The following is a 19,907-nucleotide window of genomic DNA, read 5'->3' on the forward strand; positions in this document are numbered from 1 at the left end:
GGAGCACATCCAGAAGAGCTGCAAATCAAGGAATTGTAAAGACCCAAGGAAGCCTGGCAAATCAGTCACACCCACTGTTTCCTGGCATGGAAAAAGCCTGGAGATTTAATGGCTTGGTTGAGCTGCCTTGTTTCATCCATTTGTTTGTAAAATGAAGGCCAAGGAGCTTATCCAGCCTTTTTTGTAATCCTGGCAAGCCCATTCTTAACCCTTTCCAGCTGCTGGCACCAGAAGCTTTGGTCAACAGAGTCTTATTGCTGGAAAATCTTAAGAAGAAAGGTGCCCCAACACTGACAGAAAATAAGAACTTTCAGAAAGCAGCTACAGGCAGGTAAGGGACAGTGACAAAAACCCCAAACCAGGCAGAGGGAACATGCTCAAGCTACAGAATGTGCCCACATTTCACCCTGAGAACAATGCACACACACATGCAGCTGCAAAATTCCAGGGCAGAAAATCTGTCATGAAACCACAAGAGTCATGGAATCAGCAAGGATGGGAAAGATCTCCAAGATTATCAAATCTGCTCTGTGACTGATCCCCATGCCTGAGCACTGGGTGCCACCTCCAGCCTTTCCTTGGACACCCTCCAGGGATGGGCACTCCAAACCTCTGTGGGCAGCCCCTGCCAATGGGATTGAGGGAGGAGATGGGACAGCAGGGGGGGGAGTTCTCAAAGTGGATTTTGTTGTTAGAACCAATAACAAGAATCTCAAGAGGTGTCCAACAGCACAGTCCAGGGACAGCTCTAAAGGAGCCCTCCATGGTTTATTTTGGGTGGTTTTTCCAGAGCTGAGCTTCAAACACCGAATCTCAGCTCGCAGACAACTATTTTCTGCTAAGCACTGTGCCATGATTAACAGGATTTCCTTTCAAAACCCCAACTATCACCTTCAGAATGTTAGAATTAATCTGCTGGCCACTTAATCCCAGGGCAAAGCGAATGAATCTCTCTCCAGATGAAAGGAAAAGGAATGAGCTTTTCAGTCCCCTTTTTATACCCCAGAGAGCATTTCAGGAACATAACGCAGCCTATGAACCAACTTGCAAGTCTTTAATTTACATCTTCAGATTTCCCAGCTGAGACTTTGAGATCAAAACCACTGAACTCACAGCTGTGAGAGCAGTTCACTAAGAACAAACCCACAAAAACTGTAACCAGATTTTTCATGGAAAAGGCGGAGACTGTTAGCAGATTTAATTAGTCCATGTTGCCACTAAATTGTATAAAGGCTTCCTTGATATTTTTGGGTGTGTGTGGAAATTCTGAGTAAATCCTGAGTAGGAAGGCTAAGATCGTAAGGTGAAGAAGCTAAAAAGAGCACAAGATATAAAAAAATAAATGAGATTTTCTTCTGTCACGATGAGCACAGGTCCAAATCCCAGAATTTTCATGATTGTTCTATAACAGCGTGTCAGACATAGATCTGTTTCAATCTCAAATCCTTATAGAACAGCCCAGATAATGCATTCTTGTTATTTATTAATTATTATTGATATTATTTAGATCTGCCCTTATACACAAGGTGAGATGTACAGAGATTTCTCCCACACCTATTATTCCATGGCAGAGCTGCTGCATTCTCAGGTACCTTGCACAATCCAACTGCAAACTTTCAGGAAAAATAATTATGTTGCCTCTGCCTGATCAATAAACACATATCCTTAAATATTTCACCATCTTATAATATGAAAATTGAAAAAAAAAAAATCACCATTTTCTTATATTAAACACAAGTGTGAGCAGTAGTTTTTGGGGTTGGTTGTGGGGTCATAGATTGGTGCAAACATAGAAAACCTGGAGAAAACTCCTGACAAAAAATTGTTATTTTTGAAAGAGAAGTGGGATTTTTCTGGAGAGCTGGACAGTCCATTGTGGAAAATGGGCTGGCTAAAGTACTAATCATTAATACAACTTTCACATCTGGGAGAAGGGAAGAAGAGGAGCAGGTACTGAATAGCACAGAGAAGAAACAGAAGATGAACATCTGTGAATGCACAAACCCTTGGCTGTTAAAGAATAACACAAAGCAGCAGCAAAATCCCTTTGTCCATCGTCAAAGGCAGTGACACAGAGGCTTCACTCACACCAATCAAAGGAAAACTGTCCCAGATTTCAGATAGGTTTGGTCAAGATCCATGGAAAACACACAATCAGACCACGTGGAGTTGGTCAGTGCTGTCCAGCTCTCCAGTGATGCCTCAGGTTTAGCTTTTATATTTTTCAGATTCTGTGCTGCTTTAGTGTGTAGGTCTGAGCTTCACAAGGGATGGTGAGCTCTTCACAGAGCAGGGAGACAAAACAATTCCTTCTTTAGCTGGGGACCAAGGACAAATGATCCAAATCTCAGCCCCAAGAGCACAAACAACATGGGCTGAAGAGAGAAAAACAAACAGGATGGGACTGCCTGGGTTAAACCTGGAATTGGACAATAAACTTCAAGGTGCCAATGTAGCAGAACTGATCCCAGGGAGAGACCCCGGGAGCGCTTGTGCATTTTGGGACCATTTTGGTTCATCTTGGGTGCAGCCCTGGCTGGGCTCTTGTGCTGCCCAAGGTGGATCCATGGAGGAGATCCTTTTAATAAATCCCTCCTTTATTCTTTATCCCTGTCCAACCTCTGTTGGACACCAGGACACTCACCCCGTCGGGTCTGCCGTCCGAGGCCGTGACGATGAGGATGTAGCGATCAGTGCTCTCTCTGTCCAGGGGCTTTCCCAAGGCCAGCAGGCCAGAGCTGGGAATGAAACAACACCAGGACATGTTAGCAGGGCACCTGGGAGAGCTCTGTGAGCTCCACCACCTTCCTGACACCAAGGATACTCTTTGTAGGAGCTTTTAGGCTTTCTGTCAGTGAAAGCCAAGAAAAGCCGTGAGCCAATTCCTAATGCTCTCCACTTGAATACCGGAATAATCCTGGATTAAAACATCAACCTGTCTCAGGAGGTTTGGGTATTTAGGTTCACAATCTTTCCCTCACACCAAATTATAATTATTTTGCATCAGGAATTAATAAACCTCAGGTTACTTCTGTCCCATCATTTATTGTGGGAAGTCAGCTCACCAACTTCCCTTCCTCCTGCAAGGAAAAAGATACTTTGTATTGCAAATAATAATTAATAGCTAATAATAGGTAAAATAAAGGGTGGTGGGCCAGATACAGACAAATCCGGTGCTTACATTTCATAACAAACCCTCTCTTTCTCACTCTATTTAATTTGGAATTTTTAAGGAAATGCAGTTCTTTAAAAATGCTCAAAAGGCTTTTCACTACAGGCTAAACCAAAACAAGTCAGGAAATTAAAGCAAAAATTGTCCCTGCCATTAGTCAGGAGCTGACAGGTAAAAGGGTTTTAATTAATCCCTGGCCACTCTTTTAAATGGAGTCTTTCCACCTCAGTGAGTTTCCCTTACCTGAAGTGTTTAAAATAAATAAACAGTGGCCAGTGACAAAGCCCAGAGTGGAATTTGGCTCACAGAGCTCTCATTAATGGCTGGCAGCCCCTCGAAGGAGCAGCTGGAGGTGTCTGAGCACAACCCTTTCCTCTCAGCTCCTCCATTCTTTGGGCTGACAAGTTCCAAGTCTGTTTTCCAAGGGTTTCCCACTTACCTTTGAGAGAGATTAAAAACTTGTTGAGGATCTCCATTCTGAATGAGGTATTTGATGGGGTCGCCCTCTCTATCGAAAGCCTTTAGGGAAGGAAAAAATAGAGGATGAAATTCAGTCAGTGGCAAAGATTTCTCCTCTTCCTTTCTATACAGAAACTGGGGAATTAAGTTTTAGGAAAGTTTAGGATTACACCAATCCCTGTTTCTAAGGCAACTCTGGTTATTGATGGGCTACTCAAGATAAAGCTGGAGCACATCAGAATTCCTATGCTGCACAGAAATGACAATATCCTGAATGCAGGATAATAATTACTATTAATTGCTAGTAATTATCTAATTATCAAATTACAGCTACATCCAGTAGCATGAGTATGAAATTCAGGCTTTAGTAATTTACTTCTATTTTTCTGCAGCTCCACACTGATTAGACTGAACTTTCAGTTTCCTTTCTTTCCATTCTTAATTTCCACTTATTATCAAGATCTCTCTTTCTGTTATCTTATTATAATCCCAATCTTTGGCTGATGCTCCAGTGAGTTCTAACTGCAGCACTCACCCTCCAAAATAATTTGCTTTTTGGAGTGGGGGATGAAGATCAGGGTAAGACCTTTAAGAACAGACATTAATAGCACAAAAATGAGAATATTCTACCTATCAGGGAAAAAAAAAAAACCATCTTTCAAAAGTTGAATAAACTACTTTTGATGTCTCTCTCCTGGTGACACCTGAGTCCTTTCCCTCTGGTCTAGAAGAGAAGAGGCCAACCCTCCCCTTGCTCCTGTCAAATTGTTTCTGTGGACCACAATCAAAGGCTGCGTAGCTTTGAGCTGACCACCTAAAAAGCAATTTCTGAGATAAAAATTCAAGAAAAATAACAAAAAACCCAACTCAAACGTCCCCCAAAATTAAGAGCAGAAGCACAAACCATTTAAATGTGCACACAGAGCAGGGAATGCAGTAAGAAAACAACTTGGTTTAGCCAAATAAAAAACAGGGACTAAGACAGCTGGAAAGGATCAGCACAAAGAAAGAGCAAGAAAAACTGAGTGAGAAGTCAAGGCAAAACTGGAATAGAAACAGGAGAGAACACAAAGGATAACAAATGTTAAAGTTACAGAAGGAACCAGAGGAGTGGTTTGAAAAGCAGAAGGGATGAAGTTGAGAAGGTCAGAGAGGTAAAACTGCCCCCATTACAGATCCAACCTAAATTAACTGGGGCAAAACTTCAGCTGAGAGCTGGGCAAGAGTCAGACAGAGATGTTCATAAACAGAACACAAACAGAGCTGCTGGAATTCAAGCCTGGTGAAGTCCATCCTGGTGTCTAGAAGGGCTGGAGCAATCTCAAAGCCATCAGAGATTTTTTTTTTTGGGCACTCCCAGAGAACAAAAATGCTGGAGGGCAAACCCAAGGTCTATCCTTCATGGAGGAATGAGCCAAGAAATCAAGCACCAGGCAGGTGGAGTACAATTCCCAGAAACCCAAAAGTATCTAAATAATTTCAAGTTCCCTGCAATGCCGATATGCAGATGGATGACACAGAACTGAATCTCTCCAGCACAAAAGGATGCTGAAGCAATTTAATCTGATTTTCCAACAGGACAAGTCTCCTGAACAGGGCAGAAACTGTACCTCAATAAAGGGAGCTCATGTCTTTAGCCCTTTGTCCTCCTTTTTCCTTCCCTGCAGGGCATCCTGCCCTCCCTTCACACTAAGCTGTCTCAGGGGTATCATTATGGTCTGCATTCTCTCATAGCAAGACGGGGGCTCTCAGGAAGCTACAAAATCAAAGACTGGCTGTTGTTGATTCCGTTTTCACCTTATCCCCACAGAAAATCTTTTCTAAAAAAAGGGGGAAAGATGCTTTTAAAAACTCCTGCTTTTAATCATTGTTTTACAAACTCCTGCTTTCTTTAAAAGCAAAGAACACAAAGTTCTTGTGTAAAGAAGAAAACCACTGAAGGCAAGGGAGAAGAGCAATCTATTCCTGATTTTTTCCAGATCAATGGCATAGAGTGATTTCATAAATTGCACACAACAATTCCATGTTAGCTCCTTGTTCAGCACATAACTGGACCCTGCTAAACAGCCCTATTTGTTCTGCAGGCTCCCAGAAAAATGACAGCATTTGCATATTTTAATTAATAATGGCTGGCAGAACATGAAGCCATAAACGCCTCCCAGGCATGCAATAAACTCTGAGGTTTATTTACAAATTAATGCAGTGGAGATCATTTAATATTGCATTAATCTCAAATGTTGTTAATTAAAACACCAGTCAAGACCAGACGGGTGCATTAGAAAATAAATAAGGGGATAAGAAAGAAATAAAGCCCACCATCATCAGCATAAGAAATTTTAATGGACAAGAAGAAAGTGAATTTTATTTTTCCAAAACCTAAAGGGCAAATTTAAAGCAGCTACATTTAAATTGTTACTGACCCTAATGTTTTGTAGATCTTCAGATTTGATAATTTGAATACTTGAAAAGTTGTGCAGGCTCTCTCCAGGATTTTGTAACCCCCTGCTGTATGCAGAACTACCAAAATATTACTAAGAGAGGGCCATAAAACATAATTTCTAAATCTGTACCACCCCAAAAACTTATTAGATTGATAATAGTCATGAAAAGAAACACCGGTGTGAAAATGTACACATGAAAACACTTGTGAGGTATTTGAGGCCTGGTGATGGAAAGTCATCAATGGAACACAGGCAATAAAACCCAAACCAAGGTGCCTATTTGGGAACTTTGTGTTGCCTGGAAAAAAGCAGCACAGGGTTTCAGAAGCTTAAGTACTCCATTTATGAATGTTTAAAATGTCCTGGTGGATTCTACACAGGAGGGAATAAAGGAAGATGAAAAGAGAAGCATGCTGCACACAAATGTCCTTTAATACAGATGGAGGTTTTAATGCAGGACGAGGGAGCTGGACTTGGAATTGGGTTGGGAGGGATCCTTCAAGCCCATCCAGTGCCACCCCTGCCATGGGCACCTTCCACTGTCCCAGGCTGCTCCAAGCCCTGTCCAGCCTGGCCTTGGGCACTGCCAGGGATCCAGGGGCAGCCACAGCTGCTCTGGGCACCCTGTGCCAGGGCCTGCCCGCCCTGCCAGGGAACAATTCCTAATTCCCAAAATCCCATGCATCCCTGCCCTCTGGCAGTGGGAAACCATTCCCTGTGTCCTGGCACGCCAGACCCTTGTAAAAAGCTCTTCTCCATCTTCCACATTTAAGGTTGAGGACTACCAGACAAGAGATACAGTCCTGGACTAATCACCAAAGTTAAGCCAAGCATATTTGGGATTTAATAATCAAGTATTTTTCATAAAATGCAGGATCATTGAGGCTGGCAAATCCCTGCCAGCCCATGGGGTCACAGCTATGCCCAGTGCCCAGAGCACTGAGTGCCACCTCCAGCCCTTCCTGGGACACCTCCAGGGATGGGCACTCCAAAGCTCCCTGGGCAGCCCTGCCAAGGCCTGAGCAGCCTTTCCATGGGGAAATTCCTCCTGCTGTCCCAGCTGAGCCTCCCCTGGCCCAGCTTGAGGCCGTTTCCCCTTGTCCTGTCCCTGTTCCCTGGCAGCAGAGCCCGACCCCCCCTGGCTATCCCCTCCTGGCAGGAGCTGTGCAGAGCCACAAGGTCCCCCCTGAGCCTCCTTTGCTCCAGGCTGAGCCCCTTCCCAGCTCCCTCAGCCGCTCCTGGGGCTCCAGCCCCTTCCCCAGCTCCCTTCCCTGCCCTGGCCACGCTCCAGCCCCTCCAGGGCTCAGACTGGAGGTGTGGAGGCCCTTGAGGTCCCCCAGCAGGGCCAGCCCAGAATGGGCTGCTTGGGATTTAGTGAAACATTAAAGCAGATTATTCCATTGGAGCTTCACTTTCCAACCACATTCAAATGCCATCAAATCCTTCAATTCTAAAACCTGACGAGAGGTCTTTTCTGCCTCCAAAGATCCCTCAGGCCCTCAGCCACAGATGCAAGCACCTGTCAAGGAAACACAAATATTTCTGTTTCTCAGCATGTTCCTGGCTCCTGCTACTCTTTAGGGCTTCGAACCCCAAGTGTCTCTCACCAGGGGGAAGAAGGCTCCTGAACAATCTGTCCCTTCCACTCCTCACTCCCTGCAGGCACCACAGATGTGCCAGGAGTTAATTGGCAGCACTGAGCTAAATTAGTCATCCTCCCTCAGCACAGGTAACTCTCTGAGCTTAACCAGCCAGAATAATCCCAGTCTTTCAGCAGGAATCCATTTTAGCAGGAGCTTTCCCATCTACCTGCTCCATTGAGTTAATCAGAGCTCCTTTATTTCACTACTGCTAAACACAGCATTAAGTTTCTGATCCTTCAAAAAAGCACCTCAAGAAAGAGCTTCCATTTATCTCTCTATTTTGCACAGTTGTTTTTTGGGCAGAATGCAATGCAGTAGATAAGGAGCAGTAAGTAAGTGAGGAGAGAACTGATTTTTAAACTGTTGGTGCAACTAGAGGAGGTCTGGTCCTGCTGCATGAGGATGAGGGATATTCCTGGACTTGGCCAGAAGCTGTTGCATGATCCCTGATCCCATGGCACAAGGTCCCACTAACCCTGGGCCTGGCAGCACTGGGATCTCTGCTCCCTCTCAGCCTGTTGTTACACATACCAAGGGGTAGAAATACCTTTAGATATTTTTCAAAAACAACAGGGTAGGGAAGGCAAATTGCCAGAAATCTTGCTGAAATTCCCCATGAATGAGGTGTTGAAGCTCCTCGGATCTGCTGGCCAATACAGAGAGAGATTCTAACACAATAAATCACAGTCCTTTCAAGTTCCCAGACACTCACAGAATTTTTTTCTTATATAATTATCACAGAATCCCAGAATGGAAGGGACTTTGAAGATCAATTCATTCCACCCCCTGCCATGGCAGGGACACCTTCCACTGTCCCAGACTGCTCCAAGCCCCATCCAGCCTGGCCTTGGGCTGTTTCAGGGATTCAGAGCCAGCCACAGCTTCTCTGGGCAGTGCCATTTGCAGCCTACAGCATCTTTTAGAATATTTAAATAAAAAAAGAATAACAGAAACAGCCAAGTGAACCCTTTTCTCCTACAGTCCGTGTAAAAGGGGCTGCTGATCAAAATGAAACGATTTTCAAATCCCTTTGAACTGCCCCTCTTTCCCCCCCTGGATGAAAGGACTGGCTTGTGCATGGCATGGACACAGAGGGCAGGAAGTGGAGGAGGTTTCAGCACCCTGAGGGCGTGCCAGGGAAGCCTGGGTACCTGCAGGTTCAAGAGCACAGCGCCGATCCGCATGGCCTCGCTGACTTCCAGGCTGTACATCAGCTGCGGGAAGCGCGGAGGGCTCTGGTTGTTGGGAGGCAGCACCTCGATGTAAACAGTGGTGATGGAGCTCCTGCAGAGCAAGGGGAGAAAAATCCAGTCAAAACCAGCCAGAATCAATCAATCCAATCCACGAGGCAACCCACAATGGCTGCTTTGCACTCTGTGTGTTCTCGAGCTCTAACAGCCTCCCTTTGCAACTCTAAAAGCTTCAGGGCGTATTTTTCCTTCTGGATCAAAAGGAAAGCAGGCTGCCACATGATCAGGAAGAAAAGCTCAGTAGCTTCCCTCAAAGCAGCCCAAAGTGGTGTACTTTCAAAAACAGAGCAGTGAGATATCAGTGCACGCTCTACAAACAAACAGCTCCCATGCATTGTGTCCTCTGCGGGAGCAGCTCCAATTCCAGGCTGGGAACTGCTCCTGCCACACACAACAGCCACCCCTGGAGCATCCCTGCTGGCAGCCAGCTGGCTTCCTTTGCTTGGAAAAGAGGGAGCAGGGAATGCTGGCAGAGAGGGAAATGCTGGGAGAAGAGAAGCACACGACTCCGCTGCGATGCTGTGGGTCCGTAATCCCCACTTGAGAGCAATAAATCCCATTTCAGAGCAGTGGCAGTGCAGGAGGCTACAAACCCCTGGCAAACCCTTCAGCTGCACTGAATCCCTGTCCCAAAGAGACTGCAAACAGCATTCCAGGTGGAGTATTGAAGGTTCTTTGGGACACTGAAGACCCTGCACAGACCATCCTGTAAACCCACTTGATATCCAACAGCCTCAACTTGAGAAATGGATCCAGGAGTCCCTTGGAGATGGGAGGTTAAAAATCTGACTGAACCCAAAGAGCTGCTTCTTGCAAAGGGCTAGCAAACTCCAGAGCTTTTTTAGAGGGTCCTGCCTAAAATTACCAGAAATTTATTGCTGAAACAGCCTCTGTATTAACTGAGAGCACTCATTTAAGATGAATACAATGCATTACTGATCAATATTTTTAATTAGCTGCCCAAAGCTGTGGCCGAGCAGAGTCACCACTGTGCTCTTGGTGTTTCCCACTGCTCTTTCCCAGCAGGTTTTGGAGGCCTGGGTCAATGATTGAGCTGGGCAGAGCTATGCCAGGGCTGAGAGGAACATGTTGGGGACTCACACACCTCCTGGCCATGCTCCAGGATAAAAAACCTGCTGTCCAGAAAGACAAATAGCACCCCCAGGGAAGGGAATCTGTCCCTCAGGGCACATCCACACACACAGTGACAGGATTCAGTGTCAGGACACAGGAAATGGCTTCCCAGTGCCAGAGGGCAGGGCTAGATGGGATATTGGGAATTAGGAATTGTTCCCTGGGAGGGTGGGCAGGCCCTGGCACAGGGTGCCCAGAGCAACTGTGGCTGCCCCTAGATCCTTGGCAGTGCCCAAGGCCAGGCTGGAGCAGCCTGGGACAGTGGAAGGTGTCCCTGCCCTGGCACTGGATGGGTTTTAAGGTCTCTCCCAGCCCAAACCATTCTGGGACTCTGGGAATAGGGAGAAAATTGTCTTCAAATATATAAGGCAAAATCACAGAAATAAAGCACTAATAGTCTGCAAACTAAAAGCACTCTAATATTAAATGGCTTTTTTTGCAATTTCAATCAATTTTTTTTATTAACACCTTGCAGTTTTCCCACATGTTTTTCGTGTAGGTTATAGCCCAGTTAAGGAGCTGGCAAATTCTCCTTTGGCATGGGAAGGGGAAGGTGATGGAGCTGAGCCAAGCACTGAAGCTGGTGTTTGAAGGTGAATACACAGAGACCTGTACAGCATTTGGGAACTGTGGAGAGCTCTCCCAAAATCACTCCAGCACGGAAGAACAGCTTTTGTGTCCCACCAGCTGACTGAAAGTCAACTGCATCCCCATCTCTGCTTAAATTACCTGCACGTGGAATCATGGTTTGGGTTGGAAAGGACCTTAAACTCATCCAGTGCCACCCCTGCCATGGGCAGGGACACCTCCCACTGTCCCAGGCTGCTCCAAGCCCTGTCCAGCCTGGCCTTGGGCACTTCCAGGGGTGCAGGGGCAGCCACAGCTGCTCTGGGCAATTATAAAATAGAGGATGAATGGATTTCCATCCATGTCTACCAAGCTATCTTGACTTGATCCAGCAGAACCCTATATCACCAATGATATGAATCCCATGTCCAGGAATCTGAGGGATTGTGAAAAGCTTAAAGTCTGACCTGAAATTGTTTGATTTTACAAATGCTGTCATTTTTTTTTTCTAAAAATAGAAATCATTGTGCCTCAATATAGGAGTGAACTATGCAAGAAAAGGGTGAAGTCTCCAGCCCTGGAAGGTTTCAAGAAACAACTGGATCTGGCACTTGCTGTGGTTTACTTGACAAGGTTGAACTTGGTGATCTTGATAAACCTTAACATCTTCATGATATCTCAATAACTTACATGAATAATTATCATTAATAACACTCAAACCCCAAATCTCAGTCAGGACACATCCACCCACCAACATTTTTAAATGTCATTCCATGCAAAAAAACCCCAACAAACCTACACATAATTCCAAATTCTGATTTGAATTTGTGTTCACAAAGGCTGCAGAACTATAATTCTTGAGCCATGTTCAGTGGCTGGGTTTTGCTTTGTGCATAAGCAAGGGGGGAGACTGAAATCCAGCCACTTTCCAGGTGACTGGTTATTCTGGCAAAGCTTCCCACTTCTTATTTGCCTTGAAGACATTTTTAGAGAAGGAAGCACAGGCTCCCAACATCCCAACATCCATCCTCAGAAATACATATGTTTAGGCAACACAAAGATTTCTCCAGCACAAAAGGAGCTGATGGCAACCAGAGCTGTTACGTGGAGCCACACCATGGGGATCTCAGACTCTCTGAAGAGGAAATACTGATTTTTGGCCTTCTCTCTGAAGCACTACACAAAATAAATGCATAATTGTCCTCAGTCTTCTCCTCAGCACTACCAGCAGTCTGCTACCAGCTCAAGAGGGTTTATCAAAAAAGCAAGCAGGAGGAAAAAGAGAGTGAAATTCAGCCAAGGGAATGCTACCAGATGTTAATTTAACAAACAACTTAACAAGCTGAATGGACAGTAATTATAAAATATGTGCACAACAGCATGAGCTGTTTTCTTGGAGGAATGATAGAAGCAGCAGGTCCTGAGGAAAAACCATTTACTAAAATCCTACTCTTGTATTTTATTTCCTTCTTACATTTCCCATTTGAAGAAGAGCTTTTCACTTTACTGTTGTGGGAGGTTTAAATGCTGGAACCTCCTGTTCCCTCCCTTTGGACAAGGAGGTTGCCACATTATCAATATCAGGCCCAAAACACAAGAGATAATTTTTTTTGTTCCCTGCACACCTTCATGAAATGACATTTTGGCACATTTAGAATGCAAGCTCCACAGAAACAGGTAAGCAGGGCTTGATACCTTTGCTAGTTTCTGAACATATAGATAACAAAATGGTTTGGGTAAAAAAAGGACCTTAAAGATGATGATGATGGTCCCCTCCCTGCCTATATCCTAAATTTGCAGTCTGCTCTTCTTTTTCATCTGGGGTACAACAGAGCTAATTCTGCCCTTAGGAATTTCAGTCTTAGTAGGGACACTGCACACTCTACACCTGGAGAGGTTCTCCAGCTCAGCAACCCCATTCTTTAGGATCCTTTTTGCATTTTCTGAACAAAATAATCTCCCTTCTCATTTGCTGTATTCCTTCCACCCCTTTACCTCAATGAATGAACGGACATGCACAGCGACAGCACAACTGGGAACTTTTAAATAACAGACCATGGCATGCAAACAAAATCATGAAAACGCAGCGCTGCAAGGAAATACCATTAAGGACCACAAAGGGCAAGAATTCTATTTTTCCAGAACAGAGGTGTGGACTAGAAACATGGGGGTGCGAGGTGTGGCCCGGTGGCACTGCTGGAGTAACGAATCAATCATTAGGGGAGGCACTAATTACCTTCTCTGCGCAGGGGGGGCACTGTCCGATGCTCTGACGGTGAGGGCGTAGGAGCGCCCCACTGCCAGCAGCACTCCTGGGGCGATGGTGATCAGCCCCGTGTGCTTGTTGATGGTGAAATCTCCCTGGTCCCCAGCCAGGATCTCGTACACAATCTGCCCGTTGGCTCCCTCGTCAGCATCCACGGCCGTCAGCTGCAAGGCAGAACCACAGTGTTATAAATGAAAATTTGTCCAGCCAAATTAAAATGAAAAAATATTTATTTTGCAATCAAATTCTATCTAGCCAGCCGCAAGGAAAGAACAGAGCTGAGCCTGGGGTCGGTCCTGGGTGTGCATCAAGGAGTCAGCCTCAGCAGAGGTTTTTCTCTATGCCCACACACCTCCATCCTGGCACAAGTGGTTTTTATAGGGAAAATTCTGCCTGAGGCCAAAATTTTGGCAGTCAGTCTTTTCTTCCATTCAGAGTCCATAGGTTAATAAGATTTTCTTTTTTTGGTGATGAAGAAGAACAATTCAGTGTCTGGAGCTGTTGAATCCCTTGATGAAGTTTACGGGAATGCTGCATTCACATGGATCTGCCCGAGGATTTCCATGATGTCCATCCCGGGTCGTTCATGTGATGATCAGCGCCTGGGGTCCTTGTATCTCTCCAGACATGGCCCATCTCCTGGTGTCCCCGTATCTCTCCAGACATGGCCCATCTCCTGGTGTCCCCGTATCTCTCCAGACATGGCCCATCTCCTGGTGTCCCCATATCTCTCCAGACATGGCCCATCTCCTGGTGTCCCCGTATCTCTCCAGACATGGCCCATCTCCGGGTGTCCCCGTAGCTCTCCAGCCATGGCCCATCTCCTGTCTGAACCACATCCTCTTACTTGTAAATCAGTTTCCAATATACACCCAGTCTCACCTTTGAGGGTTGGGGGGCTAATACAAACGAGCATTATCTAACATGTATCCAATATTACACATTTCATACAAAAAATGGTACGAATTATGTTTACTACACATAACAACAGCATCAGCAGGAGCCACTTCCACAGCCTCTGGGAAGGATTTGGGAGGAGGAGAGGGGAGCTCGGGCAGCTGGAACTCACACAGGAATTTCTAAGCACTGCACAACAAAGATACAGCTGAAATGTACAGTAATAGGTGTAAAAACATCATGAAGTAGAGAAAAACTGCTTGCTAAAGACTGCAAACCAATTATTTTAGGATACAAATTAAGAAATCTATTTAGACCAAGTTTACTCTCTGTGGGTTGGAATATATAAGACTTTCTCCAAAAGCACATGGGAGAAGAAGACATTTTTTGTCTTCTTTGATATCTTTTGTCTTTCAGTAGTACTGAAAGGTTTGTATTTATTTCCCATCTTTCTCTCCACTTTTCCAGGTGACAGCCCTGGTAGTGCTGGGAAGTCTCATGTCCAGGCCTGGCATTCCAAGCCCTCCTCGTGCAGAGATGGAGAGCAATGTTTGTGTTCATATGCACCTATGGCTGTGACAGCCAAGTGGAAGGGAAATGGCAGCTGTCCCATAGGGATACACACTTATAATCATGGAATCATTCAGCTTGGAAAGCCCTCTAAAATGGTCAAGTCCAACTGTTAACCCAGCACTGCCAAGGCCACCACTAACCCATGTTCCCAAGTGCCATGTTGTCTTTCAATCCCTTGAGAAAAATCTAAATCCTGGTATTGGACCCAAATTCTAATGGTGAACATAATGAAATGAGGGGTTTCTCCCCTTCCCCTGGGAAAGGCACTGAGTTTATCCCATTTCTGTAGTGAGCCACACTAAATCAAACACACACTCAGCCAGGAATTAGAGCCCAGGGAACTGATTTGCTTTTAGTGAATCATGGAAGAAAATCCCAGAGTGGTTTTGGTTGGAAGGGACCTTGGAGTTCATCCCATTCCACCCCCTGCCATGGGCAGGGACACCTTCCACTATCCCAGGTTGCTCTAAGCCCTGCTCAACCTGGTCTTGTTGTCTCTTCCTCCTTTAGGAGCTGTTTTGCTGATACACAGGTTCCTCAACTGACCTTCCATAACACAGGATATTTCCTCAAACAGCACAAGGAATGACATCAAGTGGTCTGAGCAGCACTAGAACATCCAGAGGCCACAGCATCCAGCTGTGCATCCAGCAGCCAGCAGTGGAAGTTACAGGGAATGATGGCACCATGGTGTCCTCTGCTGCTCCCAGCTGCAGGCGAGCAGTAGGGGGTGGGAAATGGGAAAGGGCACCAGCAGGGGTGGCAGCAGAGCTTTCCTGGGATGTCCAAAGTAATCCCAGCTCTCTGGAAGGATCCCTGCAGGGATCCCAGTGTGAGGGTGAAAATGCAAAGGTCTCTGTCTTGGCTTTCCTGACACAAACACTCCTGCTCTGGGGCAGCAGGGATGGAGGATGGCAGTGCTGGATGTCAGCAGTGATGGAAAACCTCAGCACCGACTGCAAGGCCAAGGGCAGGACCAACAGCCACTCCCTGAGGCAAGGCCAGCAAACAGCAGCCTCAGCCTGTGCCTCTGGGCCCCTCTTGTCACCTTGTGACACCTGGAGTCAGGGACAGGAACTCTCTGGTGGCCCTGCCGTGCTAGCATAGAAAATCATCTATGCATCAGTGCAGCATCACATCAACTTCAGCAGCTCACAGCCTCCCACAGCACCACCCAAGGCTGCCAAACCAGCACCCAAAACTGCCAAATCACCACCTACAACTGCCAAACCAGCATCCCAAGCTACCAAATCATCACCTAAAGCTGCCAGCCACCACCCAGAACTTCCAAAGAAACACCTACACGTGCCAAAACACCACCTACAGGTGCCAAAACACCACCTACAGCTGCAAACCACCCCTCAAAACTGCCAAACCACCATCTAATACTGCCAAACCACCACTCAAAACTGCCAAATAAACACCTAAAACTGCCAAACCACCACCTACAGTTCCAAACCACCACCTACAATTCCAAACCACCACCTACAACTGCCAAACCACCACCTGGAACTATCAAAACACCTTTGCCCAAAAGTGTCTGAAGATTCAAAATAGCAGAAACCAAACCTTGCCACTAAAAGAAGAATAAACCCCAGAGCTGCAATATCTGAGTTTATCCCATTTGCACACACACAACACTGAGCACCAAGGGGAGGATGTGAATTCATGGAATCATGGAATGGTTTGGGTTGGAAGGGACCTTTAAGCTCATCCAGTTCCATGGGCAGTGTCCACTAGACCAGGCTGCTCAGAGGCTCATCCAGCTTGGCCTTGGACACTTCCAGGGAAAAACTCAGGGATATAACTGGTTTCTAAGATAATCTTTTATGCACAAAGGCTCAGTGAAATACAAAATTTCATTTAGAAAGTCATTAATATTCTCCAAGCCGAGAATTGAGCCCACAATAGTTTTAGAAACAAATCTTAATTAATCTCCTATAGCATTTTGGAACATATTGTATAGTGAGCATAGGATAAATGCTTGAAATTCCCCAAAAACCACAGATCAGGGGTAATCTCCTCTTAAAAATTTAAAAATAAATAAATATTTCTGTGAGGTTTTTTTTTCTACCTCATTTTCTTATTTCTTGTAGAATTCTGAAGGAGCCGTGCTATGAAAACTGCAATTTAATCACTCTTTCTATAGTTTCTATACATACCTGGGTGTGTTAATTAACCTTGCAGAGAATAATTATCCACCCAAGTGACAGAGCTGTAAAGACCTTGTCTACTGAACTTCAAAAGTAACAGAAACACACACACAGAAAAAAGATAAATAAAGCCTTTCTGCAAAATACAGGGTCCTGAGGATTTAATGGCAGGATTTGGAACCAGGCCAGTTTTTACTGTGACGACATGAAAAAGGAAAATTAATTGACTACACAAGCACAGAGACTAAGAAGGTTAATTAAACCTACAGATACAGAATGCTTGGAAAGAGATTTGAAAAACATTTTGGGGGCAAAACTCGGAATCAAACCTGGGATTAAACAGAATTAAAGTTTAACTGCTACCATAATATATGATTCCAGAAATCCCATCTCCAGCTGTCCCAGCATGATAGAGCTCCATAGTTAACAAGATTTAGAAATGGGCTAAAATGTAAAGGGAGATGAACAAAACAAGGTTTCATTTATTCTGCTAAGAAATTTTCAGCCAGCAGGATCAGCTCCATTGCATCATCATTAAATGTACTAAAAGTTTGGCAAAATAGGTGTGGATTCTGCTGCAGCAAGAAGTGGTTTTCTTGGGAGGAAAGGGATACTTAGGAGTGGTTTTCCTGGGAGGGAAAGAAGATTTAGGAGTGGTTTTTTTGGGAGGAAAAGGAAGTTTAGGAATGGTTCTGTTGGGAGGAAAAGGATGGCCTTAAGCTTAGGAGGATGGAGTTAAGTTTATAAAGCCACATCTTGGTTATGATATAAGCCGTGCTCAGACTCACTTCAGTACTGGAGGAAATTTGGCTTCAATGTTTGACTTGGAACCTTCTCAGAGCAACATTTGTGATCACCTGGCCCTTGAAAGATAAAGTGGTGACCAACATTCCCAGCAGCTTTCACCACATTCAGTGTGATGGGAAAATTCAGGATTGTTATGGAGATATTCATGAACTTGAGTCAACCACACATAATGACCTCTGAGTAGGTTAAAATACTTTCAATACTTTCTCATTATCTCCTTCAGACATTTCATCAAGCCTCAATCCATTATTTTTTTTCCTTGAGTCTGCAGGGACCTTGGCTGAGCAATACAAACTCAGCTTGGTTTTGTTTTCTTTCTCTGCTAATCAGTTTTGCTTTGGAGATGGAAATGAATTACCTGATGGGCAGAAAGCAAAAGGTTGCAAATAAACATGTAAATAAAAGATGAAGTGGGGTTTGGGGATGAGTTCTGCGAGGATTGTTTTAGGGAAACATTTAGGAGTGGTCAGGCATGGAACAGATCACAGCCCCAAGGAGTGTTTGGACAACATTCCCAGGGATGCACAGGGTGGGATTGGCTGGGCAGGGCAGGGGTTGGATTCCCTGTAATGTACATGGGATTCCATGAACTACATTTCAGGCCAGCCCACAAATTTTCCTGTAAAGACAAAACAGAAAAAAATCTCCTCATGGGCCAAGATGGATCCATGACCTCGGTGGGTCCCTTCCAGCTGTGGCTATTCCATGATCTTAAAATTTCCACTAAACTGTCCTGATCTTTTATGGCACAATGCACGTTCAAGAGCTGTAAATCAAGAACTTAGGCTAAGCTGGACCTTTAAAATTAGTTTGTACTGGTGCTAACAGACAGAATTGTTTCAGTGGGGAACAGGGCACTGATCCTCTGTGTATTTTAATCTCCATTTTCAATCAAGAAATTATTTAATTGCTCTTGGAAGAGAGCCCATGAACCCAAGTCTTGCCACTGCAGCAGGAAATTAGGGAGAAATGAAAGTATGTGGGTAATTTGAGGTAGGATGTAGGAAGAGCAAAACTGAGATTGTTCAACCTGGGGAAGAGAAACTTTGGGGTGACCAAACTGTGACCTTCCAGGACCTGAGGTAGCTACAGGAAAGATGAAGAGAGATTTTGGACAAGGGCCTGGAGTGTCAGGACACAGGGAATGGCTTCCCAGTGCCAGGGGGCAAGGATGGATGGGATATTGGGAATTAGGAATTGTTCCCTGGGAGGGTGGGAAGGCCCTGGCACAGGGTGCCCAGAGCAGCTGGGGCTGCCCCTGGATCCCTGGCAGTGCCCAAGGCCAGGCTGGAACAGCCTGGGACAGTGGAAGGTGCCCCTGCCCATGGCAGGGGTGGCACTGGATGGGATTTAAGGTCCCTTCCCACCCAAACCATTCCATGAATTACATTTAAAAGCAGTCCACAAGTTTCCTGTAAAGACAAAATACAGAAACTCTCACCATGAGCCAAGATTTAGGTGAATAATATCTTTTTTCACCCTCTGTCCCTTTCCAGCTCTCCCATTTTCCTCCTCAATATTCCCTATTCCCTGCATCCTGAATATAAAAATGAGGGCTGTCGACAGAAAAACAGTGGATTTAAATTATTGAGATGAAATTTTGTTGCATTGCTGCTACAAACTCCACCCATCAGTGTGTAACTCATTTCAATATGTGAGTCACAGCAGTGAAAAAATGGAAAACTTGGCAGCAAATATATAATAACATAAAAAAGATGGAATTAAGTACTTTACTAGGTTTACTGTTAATAACCATTGTAGTGACAGTTATTATTTACCACATTTAACTCTTTTAAAGTACAGATTTTTTAACTGAGAAGCTCTCAAGGAACACAATAAAATACCTATGAAAGGAGAAGGAAAAATGAGAAATTTTCAGGCTGAAAGAAGCAAAATACACAGACATTTAAACTTAACTTTCTTCAGCAAAGGCCTGAAAAAATTTCACAGGTACTGAGAGGAGACAACTGAAACAAAAATAAAACCTGGTTTTGTCACTTCTCTGAAAGGCAACAGGGAAAGAAGGAAAAGTCTTTGCTTTAATCATCCAGGCAGAAAGAAAAAAAAATGGGGGGGAAATTGAATTCAGCTTGTAATGAATATATTTGCCTGCAATTGGTGATCATTTTCAAGCAGAACCTAAGAATTTTAAAATTTCCTTTATTTTTTAAGAGTGTACTGGACAGAATAAACAAGTAAATTAAAAGCTATTATGTTCTGGGGCTTTTTTCAGGAGTAAAATCAAAACAATATCCCACAAAATGAGGCAGCAAGAAAGCATATACTGGGGTTATTTGTCCCTTTTATTTGTACATTTTCCTGCAACTGCACTCTAGAAAAAATATATAAGAAATGTAAGAATAGTACCCTGAGGATAATAAAAGCCAAGTGGCTGAAAATCAGTCTGATTATTATAGATGGTTATGAGACTGTTCAGACATGTGGAGGTCAGTGTTCTTTTTCTAACCTGCTTTTCTCTGATCAGACAAAGTGGTTTTATGAACTGATTCTCCTCTGGGAACTGTCAGAGATGAGCATCCTCTCC

The 19,907-nt window shown here is 44.7% G+C and overlaps 1 protein-coding gene across 1 annotated transcript in view; it reads right to left on the bottom strand.

Moving 5' to 3' along the window:
- The window catches only part of PCDH15 (protocadherin related 15), a 633,545-nt gene that overhangs the window by 117,351 nt on the left and 496,287 nt on the right, over positions 1–19,907 (bottom strand). Inside the window, exons 17-20 of the mRNA XM_077784512.1 lie at positions 12,903–13,096; positions 8,867–8,999; positions 3,612–3,691; positions 2,645–2,738 (exon numbers count right to left, since the gene is read on the bottom strand). Coding sequence (XP_077640638.1) covers positions 2,645–2,738; positions 3,612–3,691; positions 8,867–8,999; positions 12,903–13,096 — 501 coding nt within the window. The remainder of the gene's footprint in view (positions 1–2,644; positions 2,739–3,611; positions 3,692–8,866; positions 9,000–12,902; positions 13,097–19,907) is intronic.

Source organism: Lonchura striata, chromosome 7 (assembly GCF_046129695.1).
Source record: "Lonchura striata isolate bLonStr1 chromosome 7, bLonStr1.mat, whole genome shotgun sequence".
NCBI classification, from domain to species: Eukaryota; Metazoa; Chordata; class Aves; order Passeriformes; family Estrildidae; genus Lonchura; species Lonchura striata.